The sequence below is a fragment of the Takifugu rubripes genome, chromosome 7 (genome assembly GCF_901000725.2).
Source record: "Takifugu rubripes chromosome 7, fTakRub1.2, whole genome shotgun sequence".
Classification (NCBI taxonomy): domain Eukaryota; kingdom Metazoa; phylum Chordata; class Actinopteri; order Tetraodontiformes; family Tetraodontidae; genus Takifugu; species Takifugu rubripes.
In genome coordinates this window covers 8206661-8228405 of record NC_042291.1, presented here as the reverse complement: position 1 = coordinate 8228405, position 21745 = coordinate 8206661, and the positions used below count along the sequence as shown (strand labels likewise).

Sequence of the window (21745 nt, the reverse complement as noted above, 5' to 3'; positions counted from 1 at the left end):
TAAGAAATAGGGCCAAGGACGCGGACATTAATGGTGCAAAGAGGAGAAAGTCTCCCAAAAGCACCACACCTCTCCGTCTCGGCCAGTAACTCCTGCAGAACGCTCCCTGCAGGAAACAGGCGAGGCAGAATCTCCGCAAACAGCCCCACCTTCTTGAAATGGCAACAGGTCTGTATAATCTCATCTGGCAAATACACTGATGGCTGCGGGGGTAACTGATTTGACTGCAACATATCCAGTGTTCAACTTCTTACAAGGCAAAACTAGAATGCCACACCCTCAGAAGGTTTGATGTTTCAGTTTGATTTGTTTGATATATTAACATGCACTACAACTGAATGAAAGACTGCGTTAAATACAGTCAATACTGAAATGCTTTGACGTGAGCTTTTCAATGTGAATTTAAGGTGATTTAAGGTGGAGCCCTTGTGTCAAAAAGCTCACGTGGAAGCTAACGATGTTCCCGTAAATGTGTCACTGACTCTTTAAACATTCCCATGACTGCAGCTACATCTCACTGGGACCACTGAAACTATTCCAGAGTGACCACCAAGTGCACCAACTAGAGGCTGTTCACCCCAACATTTGATCTTGAGCAACGTTGTAATTAAATTCATTCAAAGTAAAACGCTGACAGAGAAGTCAGATGGGGCAGCCGCGCTGCGAAGCAAAAATGTTGAAGAGCAACTACAGAGGCATGACCAAGTACCCCACCTAAGACCTCCCACACTTCAAACAACAGTTAAAACCCACATGAGAGTGCAACTACAACGCATGCAGCAAGAGAAAAGGGACCAGGAAGTAGATTAGGTCACTGTGTAGGTTTAAACAAACCTTCAATGAAGTTGGGCCATGTCTTCTCCTCTGGTTCCTGAAGAGAGTGGTCCCATTCATCATCAGGTGAGGCACCCTGCACTTGAGCCCCTGCTGCCCCTGACAAAAGTGCCCGCTCTATGGCAAGTGCTTCCAGAACATCCAGGTCCAGTTCCTCTGCCTCCTCCTCAGGTTTTACAGATGCAGCCGGTGGCTGTGCTTCAGCCGCCTGCGGACTAATGAGCTTCTTCACCTCAACTATTTCTTCAACCACAACTATTTTCTTCCTCATGGCGGCCTCGTCTGCACCAGAAATTGTGGACTCAGATGTCTGTCCAAGGTGAGGTGGGTCAGAACAAGCTGCTGTTGCTGTGACACAGGTAGAGGGTGTGTCCTTCGCGTCTCTCTTCTTCGCTTCCTCTGGCTTTGAGGCCTCCGAAGGAGAGCGGCTTTTCCCTGTGCTGCGCTCTGCTGCCTCACTGGCTGAATGTTGTGCAACTTTGGGAGGCTCCTCTTGCTTTGCTAGTGGGCTGGCCTGAGCTACAGCTGCCTGTGCTGCTGCCACTAGTGTTACAGATTCTGTGGCCGTGTGCGCTTCCCTCAAAGCGCAGGATGTTTCTGGTTTCGGAACCTCCCGCTTGATTTTTTCTGCAGAGGGCAGTGCTGGCTCCGCCTCCCTTTTGTCTGATGGGGCCTCAGCGAGCACAGCTGCTGCCTGCATGGTTTCCTCTCTGCAAATTATTTCAGGAGTCATCGCTAAAGGAAGGCTCACTTCTCTCGGTTCAGAGGCCATGACAGGGCAGTCTGTAACTATAGCCTCAGGCAGTGACGTAATGTGAGCAGACGGCAGCGCTTCTGCGTTCTTTGCTTCTAACAGCGGTTCCTTACTCTGTTTTTTAGCTCTGCCTTTTTTCTTAGTCTTCGATGGTTCTTCTGCATCTTTCCTTGGGATAATCGGATCTTGAGAAGGTTTTTTTCCCCCTTCAGTGTCAGGGCCTCCTTCTATGAGCTGCACTTTAGTTATTTTCTGCACCAACACTTTTTCCACCGTGGTGACAGCCAGCTCCTCCGATTTCACTGGCTCTGCACGGGGCAATTCAATGTTTAATTGGTTCTCAGGGCATACTGGTCCCTTGGTTTTTTCATTTACAATCATCACCTCAACTTGCTTTTTAACTTCTGCACCAGCAGGAATATCCACTGGGGGCACTATTGGGATCACATCTGAGTTTAGTAGAGCTACAGGTTGTTTAGTAACTTCTATCATGGGCTTCTCATGAGATACTTCGGGAATTTTTCTCTCATCAATGGTCATTTCAACCACAGTTTTACTCTCTGAAACATGCAATGTCTTCCTCGTCTTTGTGCTGGTACACACGACCAATGTCTGCGAGGTGCCCTGAGGTGTGATTTCAAGGCTTTCTTCAGTCACTTTTTCTGGTGGTTTTTCTGTAGAGAGGTTTTCCTTCTCTGTGGTTTCACCTGGGGATTTCCTTTTCTTCTTTTTTGATTTAGAGGTTCCCTCGACCACATGTTTGGGTTCCTTAACCACCTCTGCGGTCACAGTGCTTTGATCGAGCTGTGGTGAAGCAATATCCAGTGTGGGGCCTTCAACTGACATTTTCAGAACTTGCGGCATCGCCTTGACAACCCTTTTCTCCTGTTTTGTTATTACCTCTGTCACGATAATGTTTCCATTGGTGGGCCCTTTTTCTTCAGCACCTGCTGGTGTTGGGAGAGTTGTTGCCGTAGATTCAACGTCAACTATTGATGACTTATCCACCATAGTCTTCTGGGGTACTTTGCCACTTTGGGACTTTGCGGATATAATCACTGAGGTCACCTCAGGTTCCTGGATCATTTTAACAATAGAGAACTTCTTCATGTCCACAGTGGGTAAAGCTACCTCAGTGGGGGTAGTGTCAGGTGGGTTGGTGCTCTCTTGAGGGACTGGTACTTTGGCAGTTGTTGTGACTTTTTCTTGGTCATTTTTAGATTCAACTGAAGTCTTTGCTTCTGTAGGTTTAGCTGACACTTTTTGAAGCTTCTCTTCCTTGACATCTTTTGTGATGACAGAAGGTGCAATGACTTTCCTATCACTTGTTTTTTCAGCCTTAGCCTTTATCTCTACTTTAACTGGATCCACATTTATCTTTTGGCTAACTGGCTCAGCGGCTACCTGCTTTGTCTTCTCTTCTTTGAGGTCTTTATCCGGAAAGCTTGTGATAACTGATTTGCTTGTGGCCATTTTACTGGACTTGAAAGACGGCTCATCAATGATCTTGACCTCCACTTTGGCTTCTCTTGACACATTTGGTGCCGGCGCACCTGCTGCCTCGGTAACAGCGTCTACAGTTAATGGTCGGCCTGTTTTGGAGGAAAGTGAAGCAAAAGTAATCTGCGACACATTCGGTTTTGACTGTGGTATTTGGATTTGGGCAGCTTTCTCATTCTGGGCCGTTGACACTTTCCTTTCCAGTGATTTTATTACTGTCTTCTCGCTGTTTACGTCACGCTGTTGAGAAGAGGCTCTTTTTATTAACCTTTCCTCCATCACAGCTGCTTCACTTCTGAGGCCGTCACCTTTCCTAAACATAGACTGCTGTTGGTCTACTTCCCATGAGGCTTTTGGTCTGACTGGTTCAGCAGCCAGTGGGCGACCCCTAAATTTGGGGGCCCTATCAATGAAGCTCTCACTTTCTCCTGGACCCATCATTTTGTGGCGGTATCCCTGACGATCAACCAGAGCCTCCCGACTCTCTGCTTCCACCCTGCGCCCTGGTTTAGGAACGTATGATGTAGGACCTTCCACAGATTGCACCCGTGCGGCACGGTGGGCTATGGCCAGGGTTGCTGCTGGCTTTCTCACTCTCTGCAGGGATGCTGGAACAATTTCAGGGGGCAGGTGGAGGTATTCACGCAGGTAAACAATGCCCTCATTGGTCAGGTACCAGTAGAAATGCCTCCAGGCAAATGTCTCCTTTACAAATCCTCTAGATTTAAGAGACCCCATGGCACGCATAACTTGAAGATTGCTCACACCTTCTATCTCAGGGTGCTTGGTTTGTGGCCTCTTATCCTTTTTGGCCACCATGACACCATCTCGAAATAAGACTTCATAGATGGCCCTCAGATCCCGCAGGGGCATCAGCATTCCAGCAACCATTGTGCTCTCTATTAATTTATTACCCTAAAGTAAAACTAACCAATGACACAGAGGCAAGATAAATAAGAGAATATCACACCTTGTTTCCTTGAAAGGTTCCAGTGGCAAAACCAGCTGTCACGTGGTTCTTAACACATTCAAAGGAGGTGGAAAAAATAAATCCATGCAATATTTCTTTCCTTTTCTTTCCTCCTTTTTCGTGTTGATCCCTTAAATATCGTGCAGAAAAGGTTGTTCCTCTGTGGAATCAGACTCCAGGTAGAAGTTTCTGTTTCTTAAAATCAGCGTGGCCAGGAATGAACAGTCTCCGTACTGCCGAGATGGCAATGACAGAATGGAAGAGAGGGAGTGTGAGCGAGAGAGAGAGTGTGAGGCACACTCTTCAGCACGGCTCCTCCTACCCTCTCTGTGTTTCTTAGGGCGAAAAAAAATCGCACGGAAAAAAATTCTCACTAAAGCAAATAGTGCAGCAGGAAGCTGGAAGCCATAAAAGTGACAGAGAGTTGCCCAATATAAAATGAGCTCTTGAGAAAACTATTATTCCTGAATGAATGGCGCAAGCATACACGGTAGTAAGTGCGTCTGGACACATGTGCCGTGACGCTGTGACTTTTACGTAGATACACACCCACACACCAATGCACACACCTCCTATAATGTACACACACCTATAAACACAATGTTGGAACCGGCTGGGGTGCAGCAGTCAGATACAGAGTCTGAGATTAAGAAAACTATCCTTCCCATGGCCTCCTCTAGCACTTTTATGCCGGTTTCAGTGTACAACATGTGTAATGTAGTCCAGCAATATTTAAAGAAGAGTCTTTTTTGGACTAGTTCTATAGGCATATGACGAATGCCTTAACTAATATTAATCTAAATTCTATTATTAACTGTGTTTGTTTGAAAGGTCTCCAAGTCACCAACAGAGGAAACTACATGGTCTAATCACTATTTCTAAGAAGGAGTCATTACAATGATGCAACTGTCTGTAAATCAGCCGAAGACTTCGTAACTCGATTTAGCAGGGAACCAAAGATCTCTCTTGCACAACTATATAAAGAAGTGCACATTATAGCTAACCTTTTCAGAGGAACATGATATCGGATTTCTTTCTCTAGATCGCTTCTCCCTGCTGTACATCTGTCTCTAACTCGTCTCTGTGTGTCAGTGAAAGTGTCCCCTCATGGGTAGTAAAAACTAAACTGAAGGCAGGGCCATGCTGGATACAACCTGTTGACTCATCCCATTGAAAAAAAAAAAGGATACAGAGCAGAATAAACGTGCTGCACCGTGTTGGAACTGTGGTTGCGAAACTTTAGCATTGGTGGGCTGATGCATTCCCCACACATGATTTTACTGGGAAACACTAGCAGAGCGAGTGTGTTTATTCTATTTTCCATGGCAACAGTCAAATGAGGGGAGCCACTTCTACGTCAACCCTTCTGTCTCTCTGGTGTATCCTGCAGCCACGTATTCTGAAGCCACGGTTTATTACTGAACTGTGATGGCGATATTTCAACGTTGCCTTACACAAAGACGTTTAATCACATGTTTTGCTTGTACCTGTGTATTCTCCACCTATAGCGCATAAGTTCTGAACTGCCTTCTATAAGTCCTGTGCTTTCTTTGCTGTACCGTACAAGGGTCAGCACGGATAATGGGAGCGGTGTTATTTACATTGACAAATATCTAGGTGGTAAAAAACATTCCTTCACATTACGAAACAATCTTTTTATCAAGGGCATGTGCTTATTTGCCTGGAAGGGATTGAAAGGGCCGAAGGTGGCAGCAGCAAGCCAAAGTTGTCTCTGCAAGCCTGAAGTATTTATGTAAATTTTGAAATGACTGGTTCATCTTTTTTATGATCTAAGCCTAGAGTACACTGTTCCTCTGTAATCAAAATCACTGAGCATGGTGACTTGATCTTTTGGCCACATATCAGTGATTTCATGCACTGTTTGTGCACAAAGTGTTCAGTGAACTCATAAGTTCCCATCCTGACCCTTATTCTTGCTTGAGTTCTGTTTCCTTTAGCCATCCAATTATTAAAAAATGCCAGCTTGAAGAGAATTATTTTATCACAGGGACATGGAGATTCTAGCTGCACGAAGGTTTCAGGTGGCATTTTCTACTTATTAATAAATGACCAGAGGCAGACTGAGAGGCAGATGGCATTTGAATTCAATGCAGCACCAATGAGCATCTAATTTTGTTCAGCCTATAAACAGATCCTGGATGTGCAGATACTACAAAATTCAGTCAAGGTGTTACAAATGCTGATAAAGGTTTGAGGAATGGCTGCCATATTCCACCTCCGCTTCAATGATTCAGACCTCCTCGGAACTCAGAATAGACTTGTCACTACTTCTTGGTGGCTGGCGATTAGCCTGTTGTAAGGGCCCAATGCTCGGGGGCTGTAGGCTCGGTTATCAGATTCAAGCCACTCCTGCCTCTTCCTAGGAAAGCAAAGGTCAGCAAAATCTGTCTTACCGATCAATGCAAAGTTCTTACGTTACAGGTGAGAATCATGTGTCCTCAATGAGTAAAAATAAAGAACCTGAAAAGCTTAGTGATTAAACACCAGCAGTTAGTTTTATAGGAATCATTTTGCAGAATAATAATCGGATGAAACACCCATATTCATTGAAGGAGCCTGGCTCTAGGCGGTGTATGGCTACAGGAGCGGGGGGACAGCTGTGCTCCCTACAGAGGTGACATATGTTAGATCACAAACACCTCCAACTCAGGAATCTGCTAAAATTAGAGGATGTAAGCAATACTTAATGGAGGCAGAAGGTCACCACCAAGCCTCCCTAGTAGTCAGTTTTAATGGTGTCACATGAATGTTCTATGATATTGGTATGCAAGAACCTTAATAGGTATCATAACAATAACATGGCAAAGGAAGCAATGAAATGACAAGAAATTGACAATGATCTGTAAAAATGTTGATACGCATAATTACATTCAGTTACTCATTTTAAGAAGTTGAAGTTTTAAATAGCACCATAGATTAATATTATATTTTCATATTATAATAACTTTAAAGCAACATTTGTTCTTGTCATGAAATAATGCAAATTGAACAGCCTGTAGAGCTCATCTGGATAAATCCAGGCTTGACATGCCAATTGTAATGTAATGAATGGCTGCATACAAGACCTTAATCCATCTCTCCACAACCATGATGGATATTTGAATGTGACAGCACGGAGAGCAGTGTCAACCGAAGCTGGAGAAAGTAGTCTTTGAAAAGTGAGAGGTATAAAGTTTCCAGGAATTAACCCATGGTAATGACTCCTTTTTAGCCGCCAGGCGACTGATATGGGGGGATATGGTCTGACTTATAGAAGGAAAATATTTTACCGTGAGCGTAGTTAAACCAAGATGGTGCCAGACGTATTTTTTAAAAAAGCTAATAAACGTTTCCACCTAAAACAAAGTCGAAGAAGTGTGTAAAACTGCAGATTGGCTTCAGACAAAGACGCACTGTAGCGAGCTGGTGATTGTGAAAGCAGACAGCAGAGGTGTCTTTGGCATTCCTCGCCCTGCCACAAAATTAAACAATAAACTGTTGTTGGAGGTAAAAAGAGGCAAATTACGGTGGATGGAGAGAGTTTCTTTACTGTTTAAAGCTAGCAATAAAGAGCAACATGTACTGTATATGCCTCGTAAATCTCTTTGGAAGGTACACAGGTTGTTAAAGCAGCCACAGAGTAAGAAAGAAGTTTTATAAAAAGATCACTGCATTGAAAGAGGGAGGTTTGTAGGAAAGCTTAAACCATCTAATAAAATTATAATGCCGTCATAAGTAGCATATCCAACTGAATGAAAGAGGGAAAAAATGTCCAAACAGTTGGCTTTTGTCTCCACAATATACAGCCATGGAAAAATCCAACAACCCAAATGTGCCTGAGGTAAAAGTGACGGGCTTTGCTTATGTTCTCCACTCCACAAGTCACGGATCATACCGACTTCTCCTTTTCCAGAGTGGAAAAAAAAAGAAGTCACACGTGGTGCCTTCGTTTAACCTCCCCACTGACCAAAAATAAGCAAGAGCACCCAAAGAGACTGCAAATCCTATTTCACTCTTAGTTGCCCTCCTGCAGTCTGGGTCAGATGTCAGTTCTGTCCGGCCAACACGCCCCCTACAGCCGCGTGGACCTAGACATGAGGAGGGGGGGGTGTGTGTGAGAACAGACTGGAAGCAGGAGCAGAAGTGCGGCAGATTTCTCTACACATGAGGGAGCAACCGCGATGTTCCTGCTGGCTGGTGGCGACCATTCTGATTGACGTAGCGGAATCCCGTTCTTAGTTGTAAAACTTGAAAACATCCATTAAGGACAAAAGCTCTTTGTGTTGTAAACAAGTTCCAGCAGTGAGAGCTGGACCGAAAATTTGAAACAGCCCCCCTCTGCACTTTTTTTCATTTTTCTATGAGAGGCGCGCTCCGTTCCTGCTAGACCAGGGGTCGGCAACCCAAAATGTTGGAAGAGCCATATTGGACCAAAAAACAAGAAACAAATCTGTCTGGAGCCGCAAAAAATTAAAAGCCTTATATAGGGTTTATAATGAAGGCAACACATGCTGTAAGTGTCTATATTAGCTGTATTAGCCTTCTTTCCAAATGAAAAGTAGGCTACAAATACATAATGAGCATTCATGATGAAATGTTTATTTTCCCCGCAGCGCATCGTGGAGAGAATGATGCACCACGTGGCCACTCTGCTGTACGATGGTGCTTTAAGTTTAACTTAAATTAAATATTTATTATACACATTTATACAGCATTGGAAAACTTTAAGAATGATTGGCACGTTATTCCTCCTACAGATATTATATTAAAACTATTTCCATTTTCATATTTTTAAAAAGCTCCAGGGAGCCACTAGGGCGGCGCTAAAGAGCCGCATGCGGCTCCAGAGCCGCGGGTTGCCGACCCCTGTGCTAGACGTTAAACTGAGCAATGGGAAATAGCGTGCATAATGGGTGACACCATATAGGAGGCATAAACAGGTTTACCATTATAGGCAGGTGTGTCATAAGCTAAACTCACTAGTTAACTCTTTTTGTACAGGATTAACCAGTATGACCAAACATTTCGATGTTGTAAATCAGTGCAGATATCTATCCACGTAGCACCTACCTTTCTTTGGGCTCAGCCAGAACCGATCTCCAAGAAGATCACCAATATCGAGGCTACTTCGGCTGAACATACCGAAGGTGTCGGCCGCTTTTTCAGTGAAAATTGCACTACTGTTACTTCGCTATACCCCTGTGCGACTCAAAGTCTGCCCACTGGAGCGGCATGCAGGATGGGTCTAAAGGAGAAGAAATGGGAGCGCAGGGGGACATTTGGGGTAGGGAGGGTGTTTGAGGACAGGACAAGGGAATCTTTTCATCTCTGGTCCATAAATGCAGAGAGACTTCGGCACCATTAATCCAATGTTTTTGCCAGGCAGGACACATCCTCCCTGCTGCCCTGGATACTATGCACCATGTTCCACACATCTGAAGGGACCCACGTATTATTCCCGCCAACTGAGAGATACACACTGGGAGCCTTGTTTGAGGAAACCTCACAAATTACTGCCCAAGAGATTGAGAAGGGCAGACAAAGGAGAGGGCAGGACAACAAGACAGAGTAGAGAAAGACAGTAAACAAAGAACAAGCAGACACGACTGGGGCATCCAGAAGAAACCACATCAACAACCTCCACATACTTGGTTCTTTGTTTTTGGGCAAAGTAATGAAGCTTTTTGTGAGTCATTAAAGAACAGAAAGTTTATCTTCAAACTGTAGACAAGTAGGAGGCCAAAAGTTTGCGGTTTCATTATGGAGGGCTCCGACACAAATTAGCTTTTCCAAATGTGCTTTAATCATATTTTCTAGATCATAAAGAAATATTGAATGCTGCTGAACAAGCAGAACTGTCTTGTGTCCACTGACTATTACCATAAAAGTAAGGGAGGCTGCCATTAAACAGGCCAGACTTGCAATATCTCAACTATATCTTTAAAACATGTCAAAGGGATCATTGTCTTGCAAATAAGGAATCCCAAAGCATGAAGAGACTATTCAACACTCTGCACAGGTTAAAAAAATGCTGCTAATCTCTCATCTTACGTAACAAGGAATCTTTACAAATGAGGCTCATTAAATAAAATCTAAAGACACATAAATTCTGTAGGTAAAAGTATAAACCTGTGGCCTCAATTTAAATTAAGCACAGAACTCGAGACGCTCACAAAATGGAGCTGTGGTTTGGTGTGAGAGAAGTGTTTAAAATGGCTGTAGGGAGTGCCAGGCCAGGCTGTGCCAACAGTTACTACACTCTGCAAAGACAGACAGACAGGCTGACTGAAGCGAATGTGCTTGCTCATTCATCCTTCCGTCATACTTCCGGCTGTATAAAAAAAAGAAGAAAAGAAGCTAACTTACTGAAAATGAACACGTCTGTCTGTCAGGCATAAGAGAAAATAAAATAAAGAATATTTGCATGATGAATCAGCGTCTGCAAACCACGCAAGGGTGTGGTCTTACTGTGCTTTGTTACCGTAGCAACTCAACTTTGGCAGACACCACTTGCTGGTGACAGATTAGGTCCAAAGGAACGCTGGTTCAACGCTGCTGCCATGGGCAACCAGTTATCAAATAGCAAAACCTGACATGGGATCTGGACTCTGGACTGCCTGACTGGTTGCCACAATGTGAGCATTTGCATTGTGACCTGAAGAGGGTGAGCATTATTTTTAGATATAGCACAAACACCACGCAGGTGCCTTTTCAAGTATGTGTTACAGCAGCACAAAGACACACATAGATAGAAGATTTACTATCCGCACCCTCATAAAACCTCTCCATCCGTACCGAATGAATCGGCCACATTCTTTCTGTCTTTTTTCATTTACGAGTTGCACAACTATGGGCTTGTAGTCAAAAAAAGAATGGTCCCATTCTACCAGTGAATTTTAGTCACCAGTTAGACACCTTCATTATTGCCCCTGTAACTTTCATAAACTGGCTTTCCCCCAGCTGAACCATGCACAAGAACGCTCCCTAATACTCCCAGTACCCTACCTCTGGTTCAGTCTCTACATTGTGCTTGGATGAAGGATACACTTTATTGCTGAAAGCAATGCTTTTCTATGCTTTTTGCATATAATTTAAAAAGTATGTAATTGACCAGAACTTCCAGAACCCAATGCCATTTCTAGGGACAAGGCTGAAAACAGCCAAAATGCCATCTGGTGGCCAAACCTGATGTCTTTAATCTAGTCTAATCTCTTATCTGCACACTGTAGATAAACCCCAACAACCTGCATGATTGATGTTTGAAATAATGAGTGATCCTATAGGATTATTTTTGTTCTCATTTTCTTTATCTCATTAGTCTTTAAAATCATTATATGCATATATCTATCTATCTATCTATCTATCTATCTATCTATCTATCTATCTATCTATCTATCTATCTATCTATCTATCTATCTATATGTCTGTCTGTCTGTCTGTCTGTCTGTCTGTCTGTCTGTCTGTCTATCTATATATTATATCTATCTATCTATATATCTATCTATCTATCTATCTATCTATCTATCTATCTATCTATCTATCTGTCTGTCTGTCTGTCTGTCTGTCTGTCTGTCTGTCTGTCTGTCTGTCTGTCTGTCTGTCTGTCTGTCTGTCTGTCTGTCTGTCTGTCTGTCTGTCTGTCTGTCTGTCTGTCTATCTATCTATTATATCTATCTATCTATCTATCTATCTATCTATCTATCTATCTATCTATCTATCTATCTATCATTTATTTATTTTACATTGTCTGGTACAGAAAAGAGTCTGATCCACAGATATATTTAAGCACAACACTTGACCCTCAGTTTCACTGTAGCACTGATGATGAGATATCAGATGTTTACTAGTATCACAGTCCACTACACTGGAAGCAGTAGAAATCACTACAGCACATTAGGTTTTTAGTGGCTCCTCATAGGCCATCTGTAACTGAAGTGTCATTGCTACCACAGGAGATGCCATTTTCCAGTTCCTGTTTGCTTGTTCTTTTCAACATGGCAAACTGGCTGCGTATCCTGTTTTTCCTTTGAACACCTATGACCACAGCTCCTCTGTAACTGGGATCCACAGACCAAACAATGGGCAGTTTCCCCTTTGAAAACTGTAATAGAACCAGTGAGCAGGAGCTGCTCCAACATCTAACAATGCAGCAAAGTCAGCGGGTTCTGTTGGCACAAAAACACTCGTTAAAGAAAAGGAAGAAGCCGACCAGAGAGTATGAAGGAATTGTCCTTGAGGGGCATGTGCTCTTAGTGGGTTCACAACAGCAGAGTAACTCCAGCCAAGGATCTATCATGTTCCCTTCCTGACAAAGGAAGAGCGTGAAAAACAAAAGCCAAAACTTTTTATAGATTGACTGTTTACTCGCTGCTTGGGATAAAAAAACACTGCGGCTCAGCAGAAATGAAGGCAACACTTTTTTGGCAAGCCTCGAGCTCTCCAGTGATTCACAGAAACACAAGGACTGCAAGAAGATTAGATGTAATGCAGCACGAGTTTGGTCAGCGATGTGTCCTTCAAATGGGAAAATAATCCACGTGGATCACCTTTGAAACATCTCCCTCTCTTTGTGAAGCTGCCAGGACGACCATGTGAGGCGTGACGGTGGGGGAGGAACTACTCAGCCCGAGGTGATGAAATGTGAACCGGCGCAGGACAGAACTCAGGCAAAGGACAAAGAGAGACGGTCACATGATCGCCTCTGTTTAAACAGCAAGGAGGGTCATAATTAAGACCACATTTATCAGAATGAAACCTGTTTGTGTGGACTACACTTCCCATGCAATTTATCTCTGTTTAGGACTCATCACTCCATAGTTTTTTAATCTTCCTCAATCCGACAACCAGTGACGTTACTGAACACCCGGGGTTTTGCTCACACATTCCTTTAACAGGTGGCTGCTGGGTTTTTTTCAGATAGGTCTCGTCTTCCCTGTCTCACCTTTAGTGTCTTGCAGCCATGAAAAGCGTCCAACAGACCATTCAAACCATGCAGCAGACTGATTTCATTAAAGTCAACAGCGTCTTTGTAAATGTGGACCCTGTTGCATAGAAAAGTGTGCAAGCAAGATCCAAACACTGACTCCATGCAGAGCGTGCAATGCCAAACTCTCAACTGTCCCCTTGGGACTGGATCACCCAGCATGTTGAATCTATGTGAAGGGGTCTATTAATCTTTCAAGAAAAGTTCAGAGTAACTGAACCAGTATTGTCTGCACGCATTCCACCCCGCAATCACACACCCACATACTGATTTCAACATCAGATGGCATTCTTGAAGCTTTTTATGTGAATTTTATGCATTTTTTAATTCTCACAGCAGACCACTGAAAACAAAGGTGCATGCACAGCATGTTTCCCTTTGACACACTCAAAGCCACCGCCTCGGTGATGGGGTCGGTCCACACCCAGATGCTTCAGCCCTTATGGTGTTTTATCACAGTGGGAGTAAAACATTCCACATGCAGAGGAAAACGATGACCTGTGAAGGCTGATCCTGACCCAACCCTTCACATAAACTTACCCCTTCAAGTGAAGGGAGATAGCAGTCTCTCGCAGAACAAGACAGCATGAACATGTTCTCCACTAACCCAATAAGACAACGGGGCAGGCAGTGGAAAATTGCACCATCAAGCCAGATAATGAGCAAACATTACTGCCAATCAAACATGAAGAAATGTAATCAACAGAGTACTTATGGGTTCAGGTTTACTGGATCAGCTGGCGGAACAGGAGGCACTCACCTGCAAAACAGAGAGGTGAGGAGTCAGTAAATGGAATCACAGTCCTGTTAACAATGTGTGTATAAATATTTTAGGAATAAATCACTGCCATTAAAATCTCTTTTAATGGATGTGGTCTCTGGCACTCAAAAATGGTTGAAATAAAAGAGCGGGCTGTCTAAGCAGAGATAACTTACAAATTCATGATGCACAATCCCTTCAGGATACATTTTAATGCATTCAAATTTTTGTTTGTGTAGATGAAAAAGACAGATGAGATTATAATGCCTATTGCATGCAGGATTAAGCGGAATAAAACATCATGTCCTTGAGGCAACTGTACCTGTCTAACAGACTAACACCACCATCTGCTGGACACATTAAATAATAGCGCCACAATGGCAGATGATTATGAAGTGAACCTAAAAATGCTTTTCATCAGAACCCTCTCCCTCACCCACACTGGTGTTTGAGATTTGGAGAAAGGCATTCATCCACATATTTTATCAAAGAAGGAATCCCAAGAGGGTCTAAGAAACAGGAAATAAATTAAAAAAAACAGACCACACAAGCCGCATATAAAATGAGAAAGATAAAAAGAGTGTAAACATTATAAGACTTTGGAATTAATACACCAAACTGTGGCGCCATTCATGAAAGATTATTGTCTTTAGTTGAAAAAAGAAATAACTGTGATTGAGGATAGAAAATTAAAGCCTCCATAAAGACGTTTCTAATTGAACTGAACTATTATGCTGACTAATGTGTGCTGCTGTGTGTTGCCTTATTAAATGAACAGTTTTTTTAATGGATTAACGTTTATAACTAAAAGCAGTCCTGATGACAACCTTGATGTTGAAGCTGAAGCTTCTGAAAATCATTTAAAGATCCCAAACCAGAGGCAACTTTACAGCTGTCCTTCACACCGGTGACTCTTCCCACTCCTCCCCCAGCTCATACCACCCACACTGGTCACCGGCGTGCTGGAAAGACCCCACACAACACCAGTGCACCAGTGTCCTGCAAATGCCAATTCACAACGTTGCGGCTCGTGGGATTTCTGACAGTGTAACCAACCCTGCCTTAAATCATCACCTTCTGACATCTGTGATCTGGGACGTATCCGGCTCTAAAAAAGGAACTGTCTTGAGACTTGTACGGTTTTCAGCAGCTGCCTGTCGCTGCCCAAGTGTTTGTAGATTTATGGGGATATTAAACCTTCAGTGATCATCGTGTTAATGAGGGGATGATAATTAGCAGCAGGTTTAAGCCTTAATGGATTATGTTTGTCTCATTTTCAATGTCCTTTCGAAACCTTTCAGGTTGTCTGTGGTTGTCGCCAATGAAGACATCCTCTTCTGTCCGTCTGTCCATTCGTCCGTCCGCCTGTCTGCATTGACAGCTGGTCACTGCCAGGCAGGCAGACCACCACCATCCAAGTCCACACTACACCACTTCTTCTCACCTTGTGGGAGGTCTTTGAATTCTGCTGCAGCCTGAATGAAGCTAAGTGAGACCAAAAAGGGGCATCTGTAAGCCTTTGAGTATGAGGGGAAAATGTCTTCACTGTGGACTCGGGGGAGCCGGCAGCACGAACGTATTACAGTCAGAGCACACAGGGGGTTTTCTGCAGCTCAGCCTGCAAACAGCGGGATGGAAACGGGCTAATAGGAGAGCCCCAAGAGAAGATGGGACACTGTAGGGATAAACAGACAGTTACGCTTCTTTATTGTGGCCAGAATTTTGTACTGTAAAGCTAATTGTAATAATATACAAAGGGGCGTAACATGTTTTTTTTTTACAAAAAATCTAAGAAAATACATTCCATATGAGATGTGTTTGCTCATCTCCTTATCTCCTCCTGTGGACAATGAAGCTGTTGTCCTCTCTTAGGGTACAGACAATCATTACCCAGTTTCAAAATATGCTGTCCTGCCTTTCCTGCAAGCACAGACAAGACTAGGCTACCAAAGGAGGGATGACACCATGATCCAGTGTCAAAGACTAGACACATAATCTGCAGATACAGTAGAGACAAATGGTTCCGAAGGTCAATTAGGTTTTACCAGTTGTACGACAGAACAAAGCTCTTCTACTCTCTTTTTAAATGCACTTTTAATCTTTCAAGGTCACTGTGTCAAGACAGTCATCTCATCAATCAGTAAAATGTTCAGGCTTGTCTACAAGAGCACGTGGACTTTTCCTCTCAGAGGAATCCTTCCAAAACACAGTCAACCGGTGCATGTAAATAATTGGGTTTCAATGCATGCATTAAAATTCATACTTGGAGAAAGATTCTGTCCCCTATAAACAAATATTGATGATTATTACTATTATTTTCAATATTATTAACAATAATAATATAGTGCTGATTGACTTCAGCAAAGAGGAAAAAGAAGAATAGGAGCTTCTGGAGCTTCATAGTTTCCTTTTAGATTAAAGATTCATTGCAAATTTCCAAAGGCCAACCTTTAATATTTTAACAGCTCTGACGCATTTACAACAGGAAATAAATCAGTCTCCCTTATTGTAAAATCTAACTGCTTTTTAATGGCTTTTAAATGTTGTGTGTAACCTGTCAACATCACTTAGATGTCAAGAATACTTATCTTTTCACTGTAGGTATGCTTTGTTGTGTGACATTATATAATTCTACAAGTGACCACACATGCTGGTTTCAAGCTTTTATGGCACTTTTATGGTCCGACCTGTGCGCAGCCCCACCCACAAAGCCCAGAAATACTCTCCACCTGCAGGGACTATCATCTTACCTCCTGCTTTGTGACTTTTTTTTACCCCTTTCTTTCCATTCAACACTCTCACACAGCAGGCTGGCTTACCTTTGCTCGAGTAGTAGGACTCCATGCTGGATAGTTCCATGAAAAGACCGAGAACTTCCCACAATCCCTGCACTGTCTCTCCACAGTCTTCCTTCACAGCCAAACTCTTCCACTTTAGTGTTGCAGATCTCTGACTTTTTCCCTCCACTAACTCTCTTGGTTCGCTCTTTCAAATGCGTCACTGTAGATTAACAGAATGGCTGTCCCCCCCAACGCACCCAACACGGCTACACGCCTCTTTCACAGGTCAGAGCCGCCCTCCGCAATAACACCTTGACTCACGAATGACGTAATGTGCATGTGCCCTATAGTGTCTGATAAGAACAGCAATAAAATGTTAAATAATTTCAAACTCAAACGCAATAATGAGAAAAAAGAGGAAAAACTGTCTTTGATTAGGATTCATTATTCAGGTTTTTGTGCTGGGTTGCATGATGGAAAAGCAATTTCCCCCTTTTAAATGTGACAGCGTGGCAAGAGAACAAAAAGCCTGTGTGATAATCAAACAGAGGGTCTTTTAAGGACTCAACAGCATTATAGTGCACGCAGAAACAGGGGGTGGCTCTGGAGCGCTGCCACATTCTGTCACTTCATTGAGAGGCTCTTGGCCAGGAGAGTAAAAGACAAAATGGACTGAAAGCATATGCATTGTGGAATATTATGTAAAGAGAGGGTGTGAATGATAATGAGGTAGGAGCCAAAGATGCATGCTCTGGAAGTACCAACCCTGGCTAGTTTGTGATGAAATTGAATTCAACCAACTCAACTGGGTCGCTGGTTTAGATCCTGCATGTATTTAGAAGATTGTCTGGGTGTAAATACTGCCTCATCAAGCAATCGATTAAGAATCAACCATAAGTATGAAACTGCAGCACTGTGCTGCCAACATTAACCTGGTACTGGAATATGCAGTAATACTGAGATGAGACCCCAGACCTGCCAATAAAGCATTAATAAAATTAGCATTTTAATATTTAATATTATCTGTATGCACTTGGAATCACTGACAGCTTAAGCGTCAGTTTTGAATGAAATGTCCCAAGGGTGTTACATAACTGACAAATCCACCCAACAGCTGTTGGCAAAGATCATTATAAAATAAAGCTTTGTACACAGTGGCTCTTCTCATTATCGCTGCCTCCCTTTCGAAGAGTAACAGGCAGGACTGATGACGAAAGCACACTGTTAAGACTTTCCTTTGCGTCGCTCCTCCAAAATAGCTCAGTCGGAGGGATGGGGAACTACCCATGATACATGTTCCTCCAGGAAGAACTGTGTCAGAGGAATGTCCTGCATTGTGTGTAAATTGCCTCAGGAGCCACAAAGATGCAAAAGCAGATGTGTGTGAGAGATACAATGAGAATAGTCTGTTTGGCCATGGATGTATCCGATGCTGGAACCTACTGGTATTCCAGCTTCCTTTGGTAAGTTTAGTGTTGCAAATTTGCATATCCCCAAATGCATGTTTACGACTTTGGGAAGAAGCTGGACTACCCAAAGGGAACCCATGCAGACCATATAAAAAGCCCATGGCCTCATTCGAACCCTGATGCTCTTGTTGTGGCGGGGCAGCACTAACCACTGCAGCCACATACAGTATGTCTGATTTTCTCCCAGGTTTCTAAGATTTTGGAAAGCTTGTTGGAGTTTTTATTTATTTGTTACAAGATCCTTCACTTAAACTGTGGGAACAAAGCTATTGGATTGATTTACCTCAGAAGAAAAAGTACAGTTTAAACAGGCTCAATCTGCTTTTTCCTTATTGTAAATTAATATTTCCACATATCTTTTTGATAATTTAGTAAAATTGCAATAATATGTACGGGCAGACTGAGAATTACACTCTGTGCGATGGCTCTCAATGTCAGACATTTAAATATTTGCAAGTGGAAACCCATAAAATCTCTACATATATTTAAAAATATTCTCCTGTCTGAGCTGCACAATAACTTCTCCTCACTCCTCCTCACATTCTGCTCATCACGGAAGGCCTTAAATGTCCACAACTAAAAAGCAGCAAAATTAGCCAAACATGCCCTAAACTCCCTTTGTGCTTCATCTCATTCCATTCCTGATATGCAGTGTTTGTCAAACAAGCTGTTGCCTTTTTTGGCCTTTTCGACCGGTGGCTACCGCAGATAAAAAGGTTGTGTGATGTGTGGTCAGACATATCATCACGTTTCACTGCCGAATTACAGCCAAGGTGGATTAAATTGATGCTATCCAGGCTGCTGTAGGCCCAACACTAAACCCGTTAACATATCCATTCAGCGCAAATGATGAGCAGTGAAAAAGCTCTTAAGCACTATAGTATATACAGTTTGAAGCACTTGAGAATCATTTATTAGTACTTGGGTCTGTCGACAATTTCAAGGCGATTAATATTAGTTTACACCAGTAGATCTGTCTAAAACAAGTTTTCCTCCTTGCCTACTTTGCATATTTGTGCTGTTAATATAATACAAACAGATTTCAAAGATGTTTACAGAGTGGATTTGACACACCAAAACACACTTGTTACCGACTTTGCATTTCACAGCAGCAGGCTGTTGGCACAACGCATTTTCATATCATATTCAAAGCCTGCCTTAAAGAGCCCAGTGTAACTTTTCCTTCCTCTCTTTGTGTTCGCTCATCTTTATTTGCCCCTAAGGACCACATCAGGCTTCCACCACAGCAGTATTTTAAGAGACAATTGGCAAGCTGGACAGTGCACCATGGAAAGTGTGTACACAATACACAACCTACTAAAATTAAACATTTTATCTACATCATGATTTACGCAGGGATATTTTTCCACTTCCAGGCCATCACTTTAATAGCAGCTCACCTTTGGAAAATTGCTGTGCAGGATAATACTAGAAGGGGGCGCTGTATTTCCAGCACATGTGTGCAGCTAAATGTGATATTGCGTCATGAAGTTGAGTATAGGTACACTTCAGACATCAGTTGGCTTTTAGTGTTTATTTGTACACATAAAAGCTTTCAAGCAGATATACTTATTAGATTTTTGCTACAAAGGAAAATACTGATCAGTCTGCTATAGTGTAAAGAAGGAAAACAGGCTCAAAACAGACATAAATATAAATTACATTCTTCCAGACCGTAAAACACTATCGTGCTACCATGTTATATACACATGGGTTTACAATAATTTGGCCCGAGAGACTCACAAACAAGGCCTTGGTGCCACGGAATGTTAGTGCAACAGTCCAGCACAGAAACCAGGAATACCTCACGAAAGGGATAATACCATCACAGAGGAGCATGCACAAATGCAGAGACAGACAAGTATTTGCATGTTAAATACCAACACAAAGTATAGCTGCAGTAATAATGCCTCTATAAAATGCTAAGGTGAGACAAGCGCGACGAGGAGCCACTGTGTTCTTAAACGCCTTCATCCTTTTCCATTTCTGTGGTGATTCATCCTGTCCAACAGCAACCACCGGCCTTCGAGGTTGTCCTGAATGCAAACACTGTTCTCTGTAATCAGCAACCTTGCGATAATGCGAGCGGCTCCTCTGTTACTGGCACTGCTCACCGTTCTCATGAATGCACCATGACAACAGCACGGAGGAGCACTTCAAAAGAACACTCACGCAAGCCTTTAGGCACAGACGCAACATACGATTGCAAGAACAACACTCAAGACTCAAGGAGCCAAGTGGCCCTGGCTTCAGGTTCACATGACTTTACTGCAGTGTCTCAACAGGACAGCAAACAGCACTTTGACAAACTCAGAGGGAAACAGCCAGGAAGAAGTTGGAAAAGTTCAGTAAGTGAGGATGCAGCTCGACCTCCACTTACTTGACCTCACATTGAGAATGACACAGATTGTTCTGTCAGGAAACAGTAAAATATCACAGGGAAACCACGTCAAAGGATCTCAAAACAAAGGAAGGAAGCATACGAGAAGTCTGGAATACCAGCAGGTCAGGGAATTCCCTTTGACTGATTAAAGTAAACTGTGAGATGTTGTCAGTGACATAATATGAGGCAGGGGCTTGAAAAGCATGTAAGAAGCTCGAATACTGCCCTTTAATTCAGACCTGACATGATTCTTTATGGATTTTAAACAGTGTAACACATATTTACAATGGGCTTCTTGGTTCTGATTAGTTTCAGCAACACTGTGTCTACATAATTATTACAAATTCCATTTGTTTTGGAGCACAAATATCCCAAAAGAACCGTAAATGACAATAACACAAAATATTTCCTGTTACACTCCCAATGCACAGCAGAAAAACATGGCCCCATCCTGTTGCTCATTTGCTTTTTTCTGCCTGAAACTGCACCCTAACCATGCCTGCAGTGTTACTGCACCATCTGTGTGTGTGTGTGTGTGTGTGTGTGTGTGTGTGTGTGTGTGTGTGTGTGTTTTACAAGGACTACACATAAATCACTGACTAAAAAACACAACATCAGAACATGAGACGCTGAAGCATTAATCAAGTTAATCCAACTCTGCAGAAGAAAGCGAGCATCCAGCCTGGGTTATGTCAAAATATCTGTCTGCTAACTGTCTGGTCAAACTTACATCACTTTCCACTGCAAGACACATTATTCTTCTGGAAACGCAGCAGAGACTCACTCCTTCCTTTTAGATATACAGAGATATTAAGTGACTCTTTTCTCCCTCTCAGTTACTTTCATTAAAAATGTCTGAGGGATTACAGAGTAAGTGTAACTCCACTCTTGTAAAGATCATGGGAAGTGTGTAATCTGTGATCTCCAACACAGGAATCTTAATACTCGATGGTCTTCTTTCACATTGTAATGCATCTACTTAAACATAAGAAGTCATCTCCATTGTGACAGCTCATTTCTCTCTCAGCATGTTAGTAATACAGGTGAAAAGCATCAGAGGGGTGAGCCCCATACGTCAACCTCAACCAATTTTTGCCCCTACGTGAGATCCGGTAAATGTTCTCCTATCAGTGTGAGTCTGCAGACGCATCAGCTGCAAAGATGTTTTCCCCAGGTCCGTGTTGAACTGTCAGCAGGTGCTTCGTCGATTAAATCTCCGATTTAATCAGTTTCACTATTTAGCATATCTCAAAAAGGGCACACATTCTCCGTCCATCATCACCATCACAGCATTTCATTATTAGAACCTGGA

At 42.8% G+C, this 21745-nt stretch overlaps 1 protein-coding gene across 8 annotated transcripts in view; it reads right to left on the bottom strand.

The window, feature by feature from the left end:
• LOC101078378 (plectin-like) overlaps positions 1-21745 on the bottom strand; it is an 82379-nt gene that overhangs the window by 41670 nt on the left and 18964 nt on the right. For 2 of the 8 annotated variants that reach the window (XM_029838559.1, XM_029838560.1), the window contains exon 1: positions 835-4354. The exons of 4 other annotated variants lie outside the window; for them this stretch is intronic. In XM_029838559.1, the coding sequence (XP_029694419.1) occupies positions 835-3979 (3145 nt within the window). In that variant the 5' untranslated portion in view covers positions 3980-4354. Of the gene's footprint in view, positions 1-834; positions 4355-9128; positions 9214-16620; positions 16880-21745 lie in introns of those variants that run through there. 2 more of the 8 variants (XM_029838571.1, XM_029838570.1) reach the window with 2 other exon arrangements.